The following is an 18282-nucleotide window of genomic DNA, read 5'->3' as shown; positions in this document are numbered from 1 at the left end:
CACCCTTGGGCAAGATTCAAACAGTTGTTGCTCACAGATGCCATCAACCCAATCTGAGCTGTTTTTACAAAATGAAAGGCAAAAAGTTTCATTCTAGTTGTTTTTTTTGTGAAAAAAGCAATGGAATGGAAACGACGCGTTTTTATCCTGCACAATGAAACTCACTGGAGTTTGTGGTCGTCAAGGGACAAAATGCGACAAAATTCACAGAATATGAGACGCTGTGGCTTTAAGAGGTTAACACCAGATCAACAAATGTGGCAAATTAAATTCCTCTTCCAAAAAACAGCCAAAGGAAAAAAAAACCAAACTAAACGGTCAGTTTGAAAGATGAAGTAAAATATTTTAAGTCTTTTAATGACACAGAAGTCCAAACCGTGTTCAACTGGTTTCGTTTGCGACACACAACCTGCACCGGTGGCTCATGTCGCATTTCTCTGCCTTCAAACAAGATTTTCTGCGTTCATTATTTTTCTCTTTGACATTACGGCGCCAACAACACTTTATTCAAAGTAAAAGCATTGTGTTTAAACAAGTGAGTGATGCTAAAACAAAATCCTTATAACAGCTTTTATTCCCATACAGGCATGTTATTTCAAGTCAAAACAAAGGAAAACAAAAGATCTGTTTACTAAATAAGTAAATTAATTAATAAAAAGTAGCATCAGTGTTTTTCTTAGCAAACTGAACAATTCTGGATTGTTCAGTTTAGTTTAGAGCCACTGTTTCTGATAAAAAGCTTCATTCTGTGTCGTATGGAGTCCAGTAAACGGACGTCCTAGCCCAGCGTGTTTGGTCGGCGTTCTACAGTTCATCTGTGTTTCTTGGTTTTGCTTCATAAACATTGCGTCTTTTTTTAAAAAACGTTTTCTATTTGACAACGGTCAGGGAACTCGGTCTGGTTGGTCTGGAACCGAGGGATTTGTCTTATTAAATAGAAAGATTTTTTTTCTAAAAAGATTTTGTTTTCCCACCGTTGGCGAACCCGACCAGTCCAAGTGTTGTTGCTGCTTGGCCTGATTCACAGTGAGGCTTGAATTCTGTGTTTTAAGGTTTGTCTGACAAACTCTTAACAGTTTCATTTTCATCAGCTCTCATATTCAAAAAATAAGACCCCCCCCCACCCCCCCACCAAAAACAATGTCCCCGTTGAGGTTTGTTTTTCAGATTAAAAGCGTATTTTGAAAATAACAACCTTTATGCAGGTGTTGGACATGTTTCATTGAGCCAATGTTTCTGTTTATACTTATTTTTTTTTTTCAGTAGTCTGTAATATTCTAATTTCAAACATTTCAAACGTTTTATTACATTAGCTGCAAGCTAATGAAAACATGTTTTTATTAGCTACAACCATCAATGAAGCTCTATAATGTGTTTCACTTAGTGATAAAATTCCTGAAATGAACTTACTTTTCAATAATATTCATTCTGCGCCATTTTCTTTAACTCTTTCAGTTTTTCAGCCCATCCCATTTTTTCCACAAAAGGGGCGGGGCTTCTTTCTTAATTTTATTGTATCCTCTTTTTACCATTCCTTGATCCATTTGAAGGAATGGACCATGGGATGGATTTTTGTCGGTTTTCTTCCACCTCGCTCCGATTTAAAACGTGTTTTAAGGAAGTTTTTTGTTACCATATTCTCCTTAACATTTTAAATCAAAATACGCTGCTTAACATTTAACTCAGAGAGGAATGAGTTAAATCATGGCCATCATGGTCACACTATGACTGACCTCCATGCTGCTATCGCAGTTTAGAGTGATTCGATTACACATCCAGTACTTTGTATACCATGACGGTTAGATATGTTACTCTACCACACATGCTTGTAAATTATTAGGAAATAAATCTTGTCATAGTTGAGTCGGACCACTTTTACTTTAATCGAAGCTGTGAATTTTTTACGGAATTGGACGTGAGTGGAGGCTGAACGGTAAAAGAAAAACAGAGCCTGGGTTGTGATTGTCGGCTGGCTTGATGGTGGCTACGCTAGGGCTAACATGCTTCTCCTGTCGGTCGTTTAAGGCAAAAAAAGAAAAAGAAAAAGGGGGGTTGGTGTAGGAATGTCGGAGAGATGGATAAGGAAGCGTGGCGTTCAAGTTCTTGTTTTGCATTAATAATGGAAGGATTTGGAGGATCCTGGAGGCTCACAAGGCAGAGAAGCAGAAGGAAACGTCTTGTTTTAACCGTCAGACACGCCTCACAGCCAGAACATCCTGTTTTTGCACCACACCGTTCTTTCTTTCTTTCGTTTTTTTTTCTTTGCTTGCATGTTTAATCACATCTTCTTTAACGAGGAAACATTTTCCATTGCGGCTGTGAACAGTCGGAATAAGAATAAAAGAAATGTATAAAATCCGGTTGTTATTATTATGCTAAAACATTCCAAATACATAATAAATAAAAATATCTATGAAATGATGTTTTGTTTTTTTTGTGTCTGTTGAAGTCCACAGAAGAATCCAGAGGCCTTGCATTACTATCTGACAACTTTCTTCTGCTTCGCTTATTTCTTTTTGTTTGTTGTTCTTGTTGTTGTTGCATTATTCATCTGCGGTTTGCGAGTCTCGCAGCACGCTGTCGCTGCTGCTGCTGCAGCTGAATATGATATCTTTGATAAATATTTACACATAAACATCAAGAATATAATGTGGGTCATTATACAGGTTATGTAAAAAAAAGAAAAAAGAAAAGAAGTCTGTTTTATTTTATTTTTTAAATATTTTCCGTCTGGTTCCAGTCTCGGTGTGAACGCGACGCCGTCCCCTCTGCTTCCGTCTGTCGGAACCGGAGCTCCAAAGCGGCCCGGTCCTCTCAGACGTTGGTCTCCAGGCCGTTCATGTCCACAGAACAGTGGTCCTTGTCTCTGTGCTCTCGCTTGTGGTGCGGGCCGTGGCCATGCTTCTTCTTCTCCACCGGCCGGATGCCCTCCTCCAGCTGGATGAGGCGGGCCACGTCCGGGGACACGTGGTCCTGCCGGCTGCCCGGCGGCGGCTGGTAGCAGCCGTTCTTTTGGTTCTGGTACGTCATCATCTGCTGGATGCTTATCATGGGTTTGGTTTCACAGATCAGGGGTACCTGAAGGAGAAATAAATAAAAAAAAACAAAAAGCGACTGAATCGTCTCTTTAAATGGTCTACAATAACGTTGTAAATGTTTCTAAAGATTTAAAGGGCCGGTATTATGTATTTTTCAGGCACATAGTGTAATTTTGTAGCACAATAAGGTAGTTGTGTCTCCTTCAGTTGTTATAAAAGTGCTATATATTGAATATAACTTCCAAGAAATTTGACGTTGCAATCTATGTCTTGAAATTGGGCCTATGTCTCTTTAAAAACTCCTGCTCTTTCTGAAACTCCGCCTCCAGGAAGTCATCACAACATGGCTCCTCTATTAACCCTTTCACAGCGTTTTTACCAGCGTTTCACTGAGCAGAAGCTCAATAAATGTGTAGATCCACCAGGAGTTTGCCAATTGCCGCTGGCTAGTCTGAAGGAGCTGAGTGGAAGAGTCTGTGTGACAGTCCAAGGGGATGTTGCCACCTCATTGTAGCACGTTTGTCTTGAGAAAATGCAGATTTATTTTTGGAAAAACTTTTCCAACTTCCTTTTTATGCACCTGTGATATTAAAAACAGATAACTTTTACACTTCTTCACTCAGTAAAGCTCTGGTTCAGTTTGTGCCTTGAATTCAATTGAATTAATTTGCATATGGACTAAAGTTGCATATTCGTTACTATATAGCCAGAGCTCATTTGCAAAGCCTTGACCTTAGCTTGGCTTTTAGTTCCATAAATTCATTCACTCACACATCACTTTGTAGTGATGAGCGGTCGCTCTGTACATGTAAACAAACCATTTTTTCCCCCACCTAAACCATTGGATATAATTGCATTTTCTTCCCTTGTAGTCTAGTACCGCCATGAATATTTTAACTCGTCCTAAAAACCTCAAACTTTCTGAAAACTTTGTACCACTATCAATTCAGTTTTATTTTGGCTCTCGTCCCAGCCGGTCCACGCTGCTGAAACGTAGCAGATCAGAACCGCAGTCACTTTAAACAACCTCTTGCTGCAGATTTCAGTTATTGGAGTCACATAACCACGTTGCCTTCCAGCGACTGTAAACAAATGGTAGGAAAAACTCAATTTTTGTTTTCTAATTTCTACACTGAACTGATTCGTCAAAGGAAAAAAAACAAAACAGGCAAACAGGCATTTTCTATATACTTTCCTTTGCGGCTAACAGCTGTGAAACCTTCTGCAGCGTTTCTTCCCACAGAACACAAATTCGTTTGGCCTTTTCTGGAGACCGATATGGAGGAGCTACCAGCAGGACCGCGAGTGATGAAAGTGATATTTCTTGGTCTTTACGACCTCCCACTGCTGCTGCTCTTTCTCTAAATGATCTGTGTGTTTACATATACCCTGCAGCCCATGGAGTTAACCTCCCATCAGATGAAACTTTACAGTTTTTTTTCTTCTTCCACATCCGTATATCATATTCCTCTTTCTTTAAAATAAAAACAAGACCGATGTTCAAGGTTTGTGCTGTCCGAGTCGTATTGATCCATCTTTTTCTTTGCGCTCACCTGCTCCCCCTCCTTGACGAAATCCTTTCTGCAGATGTGAGCCATGATGCCGGTAGCCAGAGCGTCGCCCATGACGTTTACCATGGTCCTGAATCGATCCCTGGACAACACAGTTAGAGGCCATTTGTTGTTACAGCTACTAAACATATATGTATGGTCATCACTGCACAGTATAGTTGCTTTTGACACTGTCATTGCAGACATAATAGGACCCCCCCCCCCTCCCCCCCAAAAGAAAATTTATACCGAGATGTCGATGGTTGACAGTAATATCCCCAGGTCCTCAGGGTTTCTGCAGGTTTTATTACCTCAAATTTAAGACTTCTTAAGGCCACTATGAATGAAAACTAAGACCTGTATCATCTCAGAAATGTACCAGAGAAACAGCCATAACCCCGTAGTGCCAAACTACAGAATGAATTTAGCATCGTGCAGATTAGCAAGAGAAGCAATCCAATGGTGAAGACGAATGTTGCCCAGCCAACTGGGGATAAATGTGCACATAAACCGTGGTAGACGCAAATACGCAAGCTTGCTAGCCTTCTAGCTAGCTCCCCTTTTTTTTTTTTTTTAGCTAGCCGGGCGTTTTTAGCCAGTTTTGTCCTCCCTCTGTTTTCATTGCAGGAACCATAGCCAATGGTTCTTGGCAATAGCTGCCAAGATACCTTTGCTGTTAAGTTCTACTGTAGATGTAGAACTAGCATCTATTTTGGACGTAAGATCTACATCTAAAGTAAAAGTAAAAGTAAAGCATATATATGTAGGACATTTACAGATGAGTTTACCAGAGGCTACTTGTAGCTACATTGAGGCTACTGGTAGAGTCCCACTAGAATACGACGTTAAATAGTTCTGCCACCTCAAAATTTAAGACCTGTGATGAACAGATTTACGGCCAACATACCCTTTCTTGACTAAATTGAATTCATTCATAATTTTAGATACATAAATTTAAGTCTTTAAGGATGTGCGGAGACCCTGTGGGTTCAACAAAGCCCTTCTGCGCCACCAGCGAGGCACCCGTGTTGAAACGCTAGTTGGGTTTTCTGTGAATATGTTGCTGTTCTTCTTACAGCTTCACATCTTCTCTTCTGGGGAATCTGTCTGGGGAGCCGGATGAGCCTGTTGGCAGCAGTGGCAGCGTGTCCATTGTGTCGAGCTGGCCGACACCAGCATGGCCTCATTTGTCAGACAATTTCAAGTTGGACCGGCTATGCTAACCTCATTCCAAGGCTACAACTAGGGATGCACACAGATGGACACTAGGAGGTGCTAAAGCACTTGTTCTGTTTTTTTCTCTGGACAAAAAGAAAGTGCCCTTCTGAAATTGTAATTTTTTTTCATTTGTATGCGACCCAAGAGAGCATACAGCTAGCAATAAATCAATGAACCACATGATGAACTAAAACAAACTCAATTTCTATTTGCAGGATTTATTGTTTTTCTCTTCTCTTTCTACTAAAAACTGGATGACAAAAGTCTTCAGTCTGGTGCTTTAGACGGTTTTTTGTGAAAGACGATTTTGTTTCCAGAAGCTTCAAAACTGATTTTATTTGTTGTTTTGTTTATTTATTTTGGACATTGAAAATGTCTTCCGATTCCAGTGTTAAATGTGTGTTAGAATCTGACTGATCTTTGAGAACGTTTTCTTGCTTTATTATTCCAGATGTGATAGGAGCATTAGCATCAGTTGTACGATGCTTGGTAAAAGCAACAAGGGGAAAACAGATGATAAAATGTGTCTTGACTGTACGGAAGCCCTGAAGGAAAAGGGACATTTATAAAACTCATTTTCCTCAGTCAGGACACAAGGAGGTTTTTAACTCCAGTCGTAATCCGTTGTGAAGCCTCAAAACTTTGTAATTTGTCATCAGTACCAAAACCGTTTCTAAAAGATTTCCTGAAACTCCATTACGCTTTTCTGAAGCGGGAAAACAAAAGAAGAGATTTTACTTACAAGGCCCAATCAACAGCAATGATGAGAGTGATGTCGTCGGTGGGTAGACCCACGGAGGTCAACACGATCACCATGGTGACGAGTCCGGCCTGCGGGATTCCGGCTGCGCCGATGCTGGCGGCCGTGGCGGTGATGCTGGAAAAGCGAGCGGATCACGGGGTCATTAGAAAAAAGAAAAAAAAAACCCTCACACAATCAGAACCGAAGGTGTGTGAAAGCTTTCTGAGTTGACCGGTGCACATTTCTTAGCGAGAGACTGCTGGAATAAAAAATTTAAAAAAACAACAAATTGGAACAGAGGGGGAAGGGCTTTCAAACACCTGAAGTGTTCTCTGTACTTCCTTCATTTATTTTCCAGCAGGATTTTTATTTTCTTCCCTTCCAATTGAAGGTTACCATGTTTGAGTATTTTTTTATTTTATTTTATTTGATTGGCAGAAAATGCCTTATATTAGAGGAGTATTTGAAATTTTGGGATTGGGAAAACAACCTCAAACAACGTCTGGAGCCGATTTGCAGAAATTACAAGCAGTGCTTCTATTTTTTTAATAATCTAGTTATCAGAAGGTTAATCTTCCAGTGAGAAGAAAGAAGCGCTGAAGCTTTCTTAAGGTAGTTCAAAAAAGCTGTTCGGTGATCTTTAAGATATACAAAGAATTTAAGATTTGAAGAATAAAATCTGGGCTTTGACTAGGCCCTTAAAGAAGTTTTTAGATACAAGAAGTCATTTTTAGACATAATCTGTCTAAATTTTACAAGTTTAGCTACAAAGAGGCGACATGCAGTTTCCGTCATTCGTGAATCAGAACGTTAAAGCTGTATCTCGTAAAATTAATTACTATTCTGAATTCATAAGTTGATTTTGTTTTTTTCCTCCACTTTTTTATAAAGTTGAAACTTCACGTTTACATCCACCGTTTAAAAACAGACGCGGCCTTCCTTCCTCACAGCCTGACATCAAATCAGAAAAACGTCTCCTGTCTTGGATTCATTTAGGATCTTTGCGGAAATGAAATGCAGATATTGAAACAATAAACTGAAAAACGGGTAAAAACTTGCATTTATTATTAGGTATTGTATTAAAAAACATCTTTTTAGATTAACCAATTTTTCGTAGCTTTTTTGCAAAAATTTAACGTTTATTAGAATTGTTGCTTTTTTATTGTACAGTGATCTTAAGCGTCCTTTAAATACACTGTATTTTTATTATGTCCATTTCTTAATAATTATTTTTAGACAGTTATTAAGAGCCATTGTGGAAAATCCAAAGAACCTCAGTCTCAGACCCCTGACTTTTCCCCAAAACAAGAGCAATCATAACATAGTGCAAGTCTTGCTAATGTGGCATTTTAACAAACTTAATATTTTTGGCAATGATAAAAACAGGATTAGCAAAACCAGAAAACGTTTAGCCTGATTTCATCTCAGACAGTGAGGGAAGAAAAAAAAAAAGGCCTTATTTTTGTTTTTCCCCTTTTTTTTTTTTTTTTTTACAGTTTATGTAAACATCTGGTTTGAACCGCGGTCGCTGCACAGCGGGTCGGTTTGGACTCGTTATCTGAAAGCAGCGCTTCGGGGTCGGGTTGGCGTACAGATGGAGGAGCGCCGTGGTCCGGAGCCAAGCGGCGCAGGGACAGAGAGGAAAACGATTATAATTCTGTCGTGACATGTGAGATGAGTAATACAGGTCATGTGGGTTTTACAGCCGAGGGATTAGAAGGAGCGACCGTGCGTCGAGAGCGCGGCCGCGAGGACAGGTCTGCTTCTAACGACATCACGGTCAAACACGTCCTCCGGTCAGGTGAGGAGCAGGACGTTTGTTCGCGCCTCTTCTCCTCGTTGCTAGCGGAGCCTGAGCACTTGATTTCTGAATTTTTATTTATTTATTTATTTTGCATAATCAACGAGTTCCAATTCATCTGAAATCAGATCAGATTAAGAGGCTCACACCAGCTGTAATCTGTGTGACATTTACATATACGAGAATCTACTCAATCCCATAATAGTATTAATAATTCCGATTTTAACGTGTGATGCTAAATTTCTTCACATGCTGAACTTGAAGCAACCCGGTCAGACTTCCTGGGATTCTGATTTTGTTTGAAGAAAGTTCAGATTTACTCTGAGAGGGAAAAAAAACAACAACAAAAAAACCAGGTGAGCCAAGTTCCCAAAAAATGTTTTTTTTTTACTCCCTAATGATAATTAATTGGGCCACTGTGTCTTTAAAAAACTCCTGTTTTTTCTGAAGCTCACCCTACTTTGCCCCTCTGTTTAACGTCTTTAACGTTTTTACCAGCGTTGCTCTAAGCAGTAGCTCCTCTAATGAGCTCAGTTCCACCAGGTGTTTGCTAATTGCTGCTAGCTAGTCTGAAGGAATGGGGAAGCTCGAAAGCTTGGAGACTGCAGCTCCAAGGAGGAGCTTTATCCAAGAGGGCGGGGCTAGGTCCACCCAGATGTTTTGAACTGCTGAATGGTTGCCATGGAGACTCAAGGATTTTCCTTAAAACATGCATGACAGAATCAAGGCAACACTCCAGCTCTGTTTTTGATGAGGGAATAACATTATAAGATGATGTTAAGCTAAAAAAGTCAATTTTGCATAATACTGCCATTTTAAGTTTATTCAGTTGTCGTGTTAAACATAAAAAAGTAAGTTGGACATACTAAATTTGGTTACATGTAGCAAATTAACTCACGCTTTTGAAGTTGCAGCTCCTTTCTTTTTTCCCCCCTGTGGTTTATTTTTTAAGCTGAATTATTGCTTTAGTTATGAAATATCTGAGCATGCATTGTTTGCTGTAAAACATTCAACAGTTATTTTTTGTTTTTTTCTCGACAATTTGACTTGATAAACTTTCCACAAGTCGTCTTTCACCACAAACGAGAGTGACAAGTGAAAAGTGTCCCCGGGCCTTTCTGTTCAGGGATTTAGCAGCCTGAACATGAAGCCCTGCAGTTGTAGTTTAACGAAGTAACGCAACAGCGGAAACATCTTAACCTTTAGTCTTTGCTGAAAAAAATACAAAATTCAACACAGGAGTCTGCCTGAAGGTAAATATCAAGCACTTTTAAACTCCCTGTTCTCATTTGAAAGCAAACTTTGAAGCAAGCGTGTGAACCTGTAAAGGGCTAAGTGTTGAGGAAGCTTCTTTAAATTCACAAAATACACAAAATGGCGTAGCTTCATTGGCATGCCAAACGAGAAACCACACATATGTTGAGCTGAACTTGACCTCGTGTAAAACACAAAACAAAAAAAACCCCCACAGAGCAGCTATTTAATCATGTACAATAGCTTTTCTAGCTATTTAAACTGAAAGAACCTGCCGTGAGGAAACTTTGAAATATTTGCCTGAAAAGGGCAAACCAAGCTAATGTCCCTTCTCCAGCCCACTGCCGCCCCGGAGGCTGACATTTCTTCGCGCAACATTCAGCGGAAGAGTCTGAGCGTTGTGTCAACTTTACCTGATGGTGATGATCTGCCCAAAGTCGAGCTCGTAATTATTCACTTGGGCGATGAAGATGGCTGCCACGGCCTCGTAGAGAGCAGTGCCGTCCATGTTGATGGTGGCCCCGACGGGCAGCACGAAGCGGATGATGCGCCGGTCGATGTGGTTGTTCTCTAGGAGGCACTTGAAGGTGATAGGCAGAGTGGCAGAGCTGCGGCAAAAAGGCAGAAAAACAAAAGGTCTGAACAACGGTCAGTGGTGTTATGATTACTTATTCTGATTGGGAGCAAAAAACCGGATGAGATCGAAGTGCTAATCATGGAATTTCACAGAATTTAGCTGTAAAACGTGAACTCGAAAAGTTACGTTTTCTTTGTGACTTTAACTGAAGATCAAAAGAAGTTTTTTATGCTCTTTTATGCTCTTTTATAAACCCTGGCAGCATTTCAGAAGATACCAGTCTGGTTTGGATCCACGCACAGTACATAGATTGATATAGTACTAGCCCTTAGCCCTTACCATCAGAACCCACTACACAGACTGACACTGTAGTCAAAATGTCACATGTTTGAAGTTGCTAAAAGAAGTGTTTAGTTTGTGTTGTCAGACTCGACTAAATTGACTTTTGGTCACAGGCATTGTGAGTTTCCAGAGGGTTTTACAGTGGTGTGTATTGATTCACTTTGTTGATATGTTTAGCCGACTGCTAAGAGTTTGAATTGTTCGGAGCAGTGCTCAGAATGCATAGGGATGTGGTGTACTGTGGCAAGCAATGAAGTTCAGAACTCAGAAGAACTGTCTCAATCGTCTTTGTTAAAGGTTTTTACATTTTAGACGGATTTGAATTTCTAGAGCTGCTTTGTAGTCGGGAACAGAAAACGTGTTCATTAGAACGGTGTATTCAAAATACGGTGCTCCACAAGCTAAAAATATGGATGTAATTAAAATCAATCTGTTCAGTTTATAGTAATGTTTTTTTTAAGAATGTACTACTTCATTTCAATATTACGTAGTTCTTTTTTATTTAGGTAACCACTGTATCTTTTTGATAGTTCAGATTCTATCACAAACACGTAGGTATTTGTATGTTTACTACTCTATTCCTACTTTTAGGACACAATAATCTATCCTAAATAATATAATAATGGTTTTAAGCTACAATACTGGCTTTTCATTACTAATTTAAACAGTTACATGTCCTCAGCTCATCATCCTTCGAGAGTGATTTATTTATCTGATTGAAGAAATTTATTTATTCATATTTTCTTTTACTTAATCGGACTATTTCTAATAAAGTGGACAGAGTTGTTTATCTCTGTCCACTTTAAACCCTTTAAATCTCTTGGTAATACAATGTGATGTCTGAAATGTGTTCTGTAAATTAAAATAGCTGGGTTTTATTGATTGATTGATCTATAATTGTGGGCTAAAACGTCACAATAACTGTCCAGCATGATGCCGGTATCACAAAAAATACATCCATATGTTTGGAGGACATGTACGAAGTTCAAGACAACAAAACCCCTAGCGAGCTGAGAATCTAAAGAGGTACAGTTGGATTATATTTTAGTTTTTACCTGGAGGAGGTGGCGAGAGAGATGAGCAGAGCCTGCAAAATCCCTCTAATGTACACTATGGGACTCTTCTTGGTGATGAAAAAGTACATGGCAGGGAGGATGAAAAGACCATGGAGCACCAAGCCCATGACCACAGTGATGGCGTAAAAGCCCAGTTTCTTCCCCATGGCTGATGGGTCATCCATTTCCAAGATCTTCCCGGCAACGAGGAAGACGATGCCGAAGGGAAAATACCTGGAAATGGAGGAGAGGAGAGACGAGGAAAGCTTGTTAAGGACTTAGACTAAAAATATAAAATTTCCCAAAGCTGTATTCTTTGTGTGAATGTTGCTAGTAACCCTTAAACATGAAGTAAGAGCTGAAAACAAAAAACATCCTCATGCTAGAATAAATCGTTAGCCATCAGAAGTTAGCATGTTAACATAGGTAATTATAGCTAACTAAAACTAACGAAAAGACAGAAACTGAAATTGAGAAAACATTTTCGGTTGCTGAAATAAATAAAAATGGTAATTTATGGGGAACAGCGCTAACGGGAATTATATTAACCATTTATAAAACCCAGTAAAACATACTAAAAGTATAGATATATCCATTGTTTTTGTGTTTATAAATCTATTTATTAGCCTTTTGAACTAATAGCTTATTTGTTTCACACAAGCTGTTTATGGCAGCTATCTGCAAATTATGGTACTCCATACCCCTTCTGGTGGCTACGCTACGCTAGTGGGCAAAATTGAGCAAAAATGCCAGAGTCAATTTATTGTTCAACAACAATTGAATAAATGTTTTGAAAATTGTTGCGTATCCCTTATCCAATCAATGTCTACATAATCACAAAACAAATTACAGATTTCTTTTTATTCTGCACCTAAAATTGAACAAAAACTGTAAAAAAACTAAAACTACTACAAGTAATAAAAACAGAACAATATTTAACTAATAAAAGCTAGCAAGCACACTCTAAAGATGAATTAAAACGACCTGAATTTGACAACAAAAAGACTCAATGAAAGAAACTAAACTCTAATCATGAAAGACCCAAAACTATAATAACCCTGCAAACAAGCAGAGATCTGATTGATCTTCTCAAAACAATCTGTGGTCCAAAACATTCAAACCCACTACTGGTACCAGCAAACAGATACAAGATACAGCACAAACAGATACAAGTCTGAACCGTATGAATGCGTCTCACGATTTAGGTTAAAGGTCACCAAAATGTTTTTGCTGGCAAAGAGGTGTTTTATCCTTTTTTTGCTGTCAGTTCTCATTCTTTGTGTGATTATTGTTCAGCGAACCATGTAATGTCAGGTAATAATAATAATCACAGACTTCCTGAGGATTAAGCTGTGGATTTTTTTTGGTTGGGTGTTGAAGAACGAAGGAAAACGTCCCTGCAAATGCCTTCAGGACGTGCTGGTGAAGGTTTAACTGTTTTATCGTCAACGTGAGATCACTGTAGAAAAGACTGGCCTCAGGTTCGAATTGGAAACCGGTGAGTTTCCAATTCGACAGGAATTGTGTATCAAAAATATTTGAATTGAAAATTGCGACTTGAGGAGATGAAAACCAATGTGCACTGCGACTTGACACACTATTGGCAGATGTTTACGAAAGGAGCCAATCCAAACGCTGTCTTTATTCTTCTTGTCACTGATTGGTTATCCCACAGGCAAACACAGAAAGAACAAAGAAATTTACTTAAAAAAGTTTCTTTAAAAAAATAATTTTTGTGACCTCTAAGTGCTTTCAAAAGTTTCCATAAGGAGTGACACTCGTGCAAAAAAAGGGGGAACTTTATTTTTAGACCATTTACACATCCCTTTAGATTAGACAAGCTTTATTCATTAATATACTTATTTAGTGGATATATGAAAAGTCAGAATGAAAAAAAATATATTAGTAACCATTGTATTGGGCTGGGTAAGGTGAGTTGCTACTTTGTGAACTTCCTGTTTCCACTGTGACTCTTACCAAATGACAATGGCAACAATCTTCAGAACCGCTTCATTCAAACTCTGGCAAAAGTTGACCAACGCGCTTCCATTGGGTCCCATCCTTCCCAGCATTATTCCTACAATAAGAGGTGGAAAAAAAACAACAGAAAATAACGACGTTGCTTATGTATACAGAGGTAAATATCACATTTACCCGGGGGTTCACCTACAGGGAAGCTTTCAAACTGTGCTAATTGATCACCAGGGGCGAAACACATGTTTCTAACTGAATCATTTAGAAAAGTGGAGCATACCCAGACCGTCACTTTGAGCCGCTGCTTCAGGGTGCAGTGCATGCTAATGTTTGCAGGGCGCGTGCCAAGCACTCACCCATAGTTGCAGAAAAAATAACAATCCCCAGCACGTTCATGCCCTCGCTGGTCCCGGGCGACGTCTTCACGATGACGTCGGGAGGCGGCGTCAGATCCAAGGAGAAGTTCTGGACGTCGGTGCCGTTGTCGTCCTGGACGCCGTAGATGTAGACCCGCCGCGTGGTGGTCTCGTCCAGGAGCTGGGCCACCGTTGGCTTGGGGATCAGCTCGGACACTCTGTGTGTCCGATACTGGAGGGCGGAAAAAAACAGAAGCAGGAGCCTCTAAATCAGCACAATAATCAGAGTGGAAACACTAACCACATGGTTGGGCTCTTTTCTTCTTCTTTTTTTAAATAACCGACTGCATGCCATTTTCTCAATGTGATGTTTCTAATTTACGATAATCCACACAACAAACACATGATCAAACAGAAGTCTGCACTAAACTGGGACAGACGTTTACTTATTTATTTTAAGGATCACAGTCATTTTAAAATTATACGGCATTATCTTCTGGCTTTGAAGATAACTAGAGAGTCAAATGATATGTATTCAAGTAAATCAGACATTCAAATTCATGATAATTATCCTCTAATCACAGGAAACAAGAAAATTGATTGTAAAGAGCAACATTTTGAGATAAAGGAGCAATTAAGACTGATCAGCAAAATCTTGAGTTAGGAGAGTTGATTACTCTGACATCTGGATTATATGACAGACATGAGGCTGCATTAGTTAGTTGCAAGTCTAAACCAAGTTGGATTTGTTTATTGCTGTGTTGAGTGACATGGTTAACTATTGTGACAGGCCTTCTCCCATTTATTTGTGGAAAATCTGTCCGACCTTTTTTTTCATAGCGTATCAAAAATATTTGAATTGAAAAATGCGACTTGAGGAGGTGAAAACCAATGTGCACTGCGACTTGACACACTGTTGGCAGATGTTTACGAAAGGAGCCAATCCAAACGTTGCCTTTATTCTTCTTGTCACTGATTGGTTATCCCACCAATAGCAGAAATAAGGAAGACGGTAGATGTTAGCCTGTGCGGTTGAGCTAACATGGTTTCCACTGTCTGTATTAAAGCATAGGAAGATATATTTGGTGTTTGAACTATTAAAATAAGCAGCTGTAAGCAATTTCAACAATTTGTAGATTTAAACGTTTTGGCAGTGGTTCCTAACACCCGTGAATCGCTGTGCTATAAGCTAACTGTCTGCTAGCTTAGTACAAATGCTGTAGCATCTTATCTTTTACCTTACTTTTGTTGGAAAAAAATCTATACGTAGATAATCTTAAAAGACACCATGTATGATCTCCGTTCTAAAATGTTTTATTATCATGTCATACTGATATTGGCTTACCTGTTGAAATGTAGCTTGAACCAAGTTGGCTGGAAACATGTTGCTGGGGGGAAAAAGTGGGAAAAATTGATCAGTGACTGTCAGATGTCGTACTGTATGGGTCGATTAATGCTGTTTCAATGATGCTACTAAATGTTACTAAGGCTCATGTGGGAGGACAGGCAGCCAACGTGTAACCATGGCGACACATGCAGAAGTACCGGAGATATCAAGCAGAGACTGAGTGAAGATGGAAAGGCTAATTAAGAAAAACTTAAACTGTATCAAAACACTAAACCTATACTTAATGTTAAATATCACATGTAGGCTTTTATCAAACTATGGTTATGTTCAAATTATCTTATATTTTCATAGAACCTTGCATTTTGTTTCTGTCTCTAGCTAAGTTATGGAAAGTTATTCATAAAGTAGCAATATTACCAACACGTTTCTTCTGACTAATATGAATATTAATGCCTTGAAACTGGTCATCCAGAGTTCAGAATCTGATAGAAAAATCTGTTGGTGTAGCTGGAAATTAGAGTAGAGGAAAAGGAGGCCTTGAAGAAGGTAGTGACAACAGAGGAATTGTCAGTGTACCAGTGGAAAACGGCTGCAAGCTGCTCAGCAATATGCAATATGAGAATGATTTCATTGCTGTGGAGCGAATTCAGAGTTTTCTGATGGTGACTGAGAAGAATATATGTTACTAAATGCAAAAACTGATAAATAATTATCTTTCTATACAGGTGCTTCTTTCAATTTGCTTGATGTTGTAAAAGAGGCCGGTCTCTTTTCCTGTCAGACGCAAACTTCTTTGTAGGAAGAAATTGATTTCAGGGTTTTGAATCACTTTTGGCCAACTGCAGTTGGGTAAGAAATTTATCAGTGGGCCATCTAAAGGAAGACACAGCTGTTATTATTGGGGCGTCAAAATGTTTTGGTGGTTTTATTTGTTGGTAAAAAGTACTTAAGAGTTTTTATTGAATCTGTAACCCAGGTAGAGATGAGCCCAAAATCAAACCTGTTGCTAGCACAACAGCAGCTAAAAAAGACCAAGCATTCCCAGTAGACACGAATATGCTGTTCTGGACTACCATGAGAATATTTCCTTTCTGGGTCATATATTGTCATAGTTTACAATAACTGACAAATTTAACTAGCGGCTTAAAAACCCCCAATGAAATTTGTCGTTCGGTTTTCCAGATTAGCCCGCAGCATGTCAGCTAACTTCCTGTCCCTGATTTTGGAAGCTGTACAGCAGGGGTGTCCAAACTTTTTGCAAAGAGGGCCAGATTTGATCAAGTGAAGATGCCCGGGGGCCAATAGTTTGTTTGGACATTTTTTAACTACAAAAGTTTCACACACTGTTATAAAACAATTTTCATTGTCACAATTATCTTTATTTTTCAAATGACAAAAAAAACAAATATAAGCCACTCAGGCAGATGAGAACAACTCTAAAAACCCAAATTCTGCTTTTCTTTCATATCTGTAGAGTCAGATAACATTGAACAAACTGTATGAAATACCTTAAATTTACATGAGTTTAAAAATATCTTTGCCTCAAGAACATTTTAAACAGGAGTTATAAGTAATGCAAAGTTACCTATTATTATTAAATCTTAAAACAAGTGAATTCTGCTCGTCATTTACAATATCTTTCAGAAAGTAATAGTTTGTATCACATCTACAGGTTCATAACCAAATCTTACTCAAGAGTTTAATAAAAATAAGTGCCATAAATAAAAGTGCATAAATGTTTTTTGGCTTTTCACTGCTGATAGTGACAGATGTTACCGTTCAAAACTCTCAGTTTCATGTCCTCAACTCTCAGTGCCACACTGTTACTGCCAGGCAAACATTCGCAAATTCTTGCTTCTTCTCAGGGCAAAATGTTCTCCACCATTTTCATAACACAGTTTTGATAAATGTACCTTCAGTAGAAGGTTTGCCATGTTTAGCTATTAACATTAACTTCATAGCTTTGGTGGTATTTTCTTTTGACTCACAGGCCCGCGTGAAGAATCGCTGTTGTGATGCCAGTGCAGCTTGGAGTTGCTTCAGTTTTTCAGCATGGTCACTTCCTGTTAGCTTGTTGTATGAGTTAGCATGTTTAGTCTGGTAGTGTGTCTTTACGTTGAAATCCTTAAACAAGGCAACAATCTCACAAATTAGACAAGCACAATTGCCCTGATTTTCAGTGAAGAAGTATTATAATTCCCATCTCTCTTGAAAGCGGCGGCCCTCACTGTAAACTTGTTTTCTTTGCAGTGGCAGAAATGAACGGAGAGCGGTTCGCTGCACGGAGGCAGACTGATAGTATTAAAGTGGTGCTGCCACCATTTGGTGAAAGGAGGAATTACAGTTTCAAGTTTTATGATTTATTTATTCTGTTTCACAGTGCAGGCGGGCCATAAATAATACATTATAAAACCGAAGCTGCGGGCCGTATAAAATCTGACCGCGGGCCGTGATTGGCCCCCGGGCCGGACTTTGGACATGCCTGCTGTACAGACTTTAAATATAACTGGATGGTAGTTTGCAGGAGCAAACAAGTTTTTCTTTCAGAAAAAAGACAATGGAAAGGATTTTTTGCTAGACTTTGTTACAAAACAGGCAAATTATGAAGATGAACCTGATGTTTGTGGCTCTAGCAATAGCACAAAAACATTTTAGGCGATTTAGCATTACACCGCATCCACGTCTCATCAGATCGCTCCACATCAGTTTTGTCTCTGTAAAAAGTTCACCAAAATTTGTGACCAGGGTTGCTTACCAATAGTTGAACATTAATAACAGCATTTGTTTTTGTTTGTAATAAGCTCAGATTTTCTTTAGGTAAGCCACTCAGACATTTCCACCCCTTCTAGCCAAAAACTATCCATTATCTCATCTGATTGTCTGTAGAGCCTGGATTCACTAACAAAGTAGTTCACCATACTGATGCATCTGGTTGCCAAAGCAGTCATAAGACATTGAATTTAACTTGCTCTTTGGTATCTTTTATTAAAATAATCCATCCACAAATTTGGGGTTATTAATAATTTA

The 18282-nt window shown here is 39.0% G+C and overlaps 1 protein-coding gene across 1 annotated transcript in view; it reads right to left on the bottom strand.

Annotated features, from left to right (window-relative positions):
* Nucleotides 1-1160: 1160 nt before the first annotated feature.
* Nucleotides 1161-18282, bottom strand: part of LOC102226539 (excitatory amino acid transporter 5) — a 42453-nt gene continuing 25331 nt past the window's right edge. The window contains exons 4-11 of the mRNA XM_005814124.2: nt 15253-15295; nt 13908-14139; nt 13555-13654; nt 11578-11811; nt 10017-10211; nt 6549-6683; nt 4592-4691; nt 1161-3078 (exon numbers count right to left, since the gene is read on the bottom strand). Coding sequence (XP_005814181.1) covers nt 2815-3078; nt 4592-4691; nt 6549-6683; nt 10017-10211; nt 11578-11811; nt 13555-13654; nt 13908-14139; nt 15253-15295 — 1303 coding nt within the window. The 3' untranslated portion in view covers nt 1161-2814. The remainder of the gene's footprint in view (nt 3079-4591; nt 4692-6548; nt 6684-10016; nt 10212-11577; nt 11812-13554; nt 13655-13907; nt 14140-15252; nt 15296-18282) is intronic.

This window comes from Xiphophorus maculatus, chromosome 6, assembly GCF_002775205.1.
Source record: "Xiphophorus maculatus strain JP 163 A chromosome 6, X_maculatus-5.0-male, whole genome shotgun sequence".
Lineage (NCBI taxonomy): Eukaryota > Metazoa > Chordata > Actinopteri > Cyprinodontiformes > Poeciliidae > Xiphophorus > Xiphophorus maculatus.
This window is presented reverse-complemented; position numbering and strand designations above follow the sequence as displayed.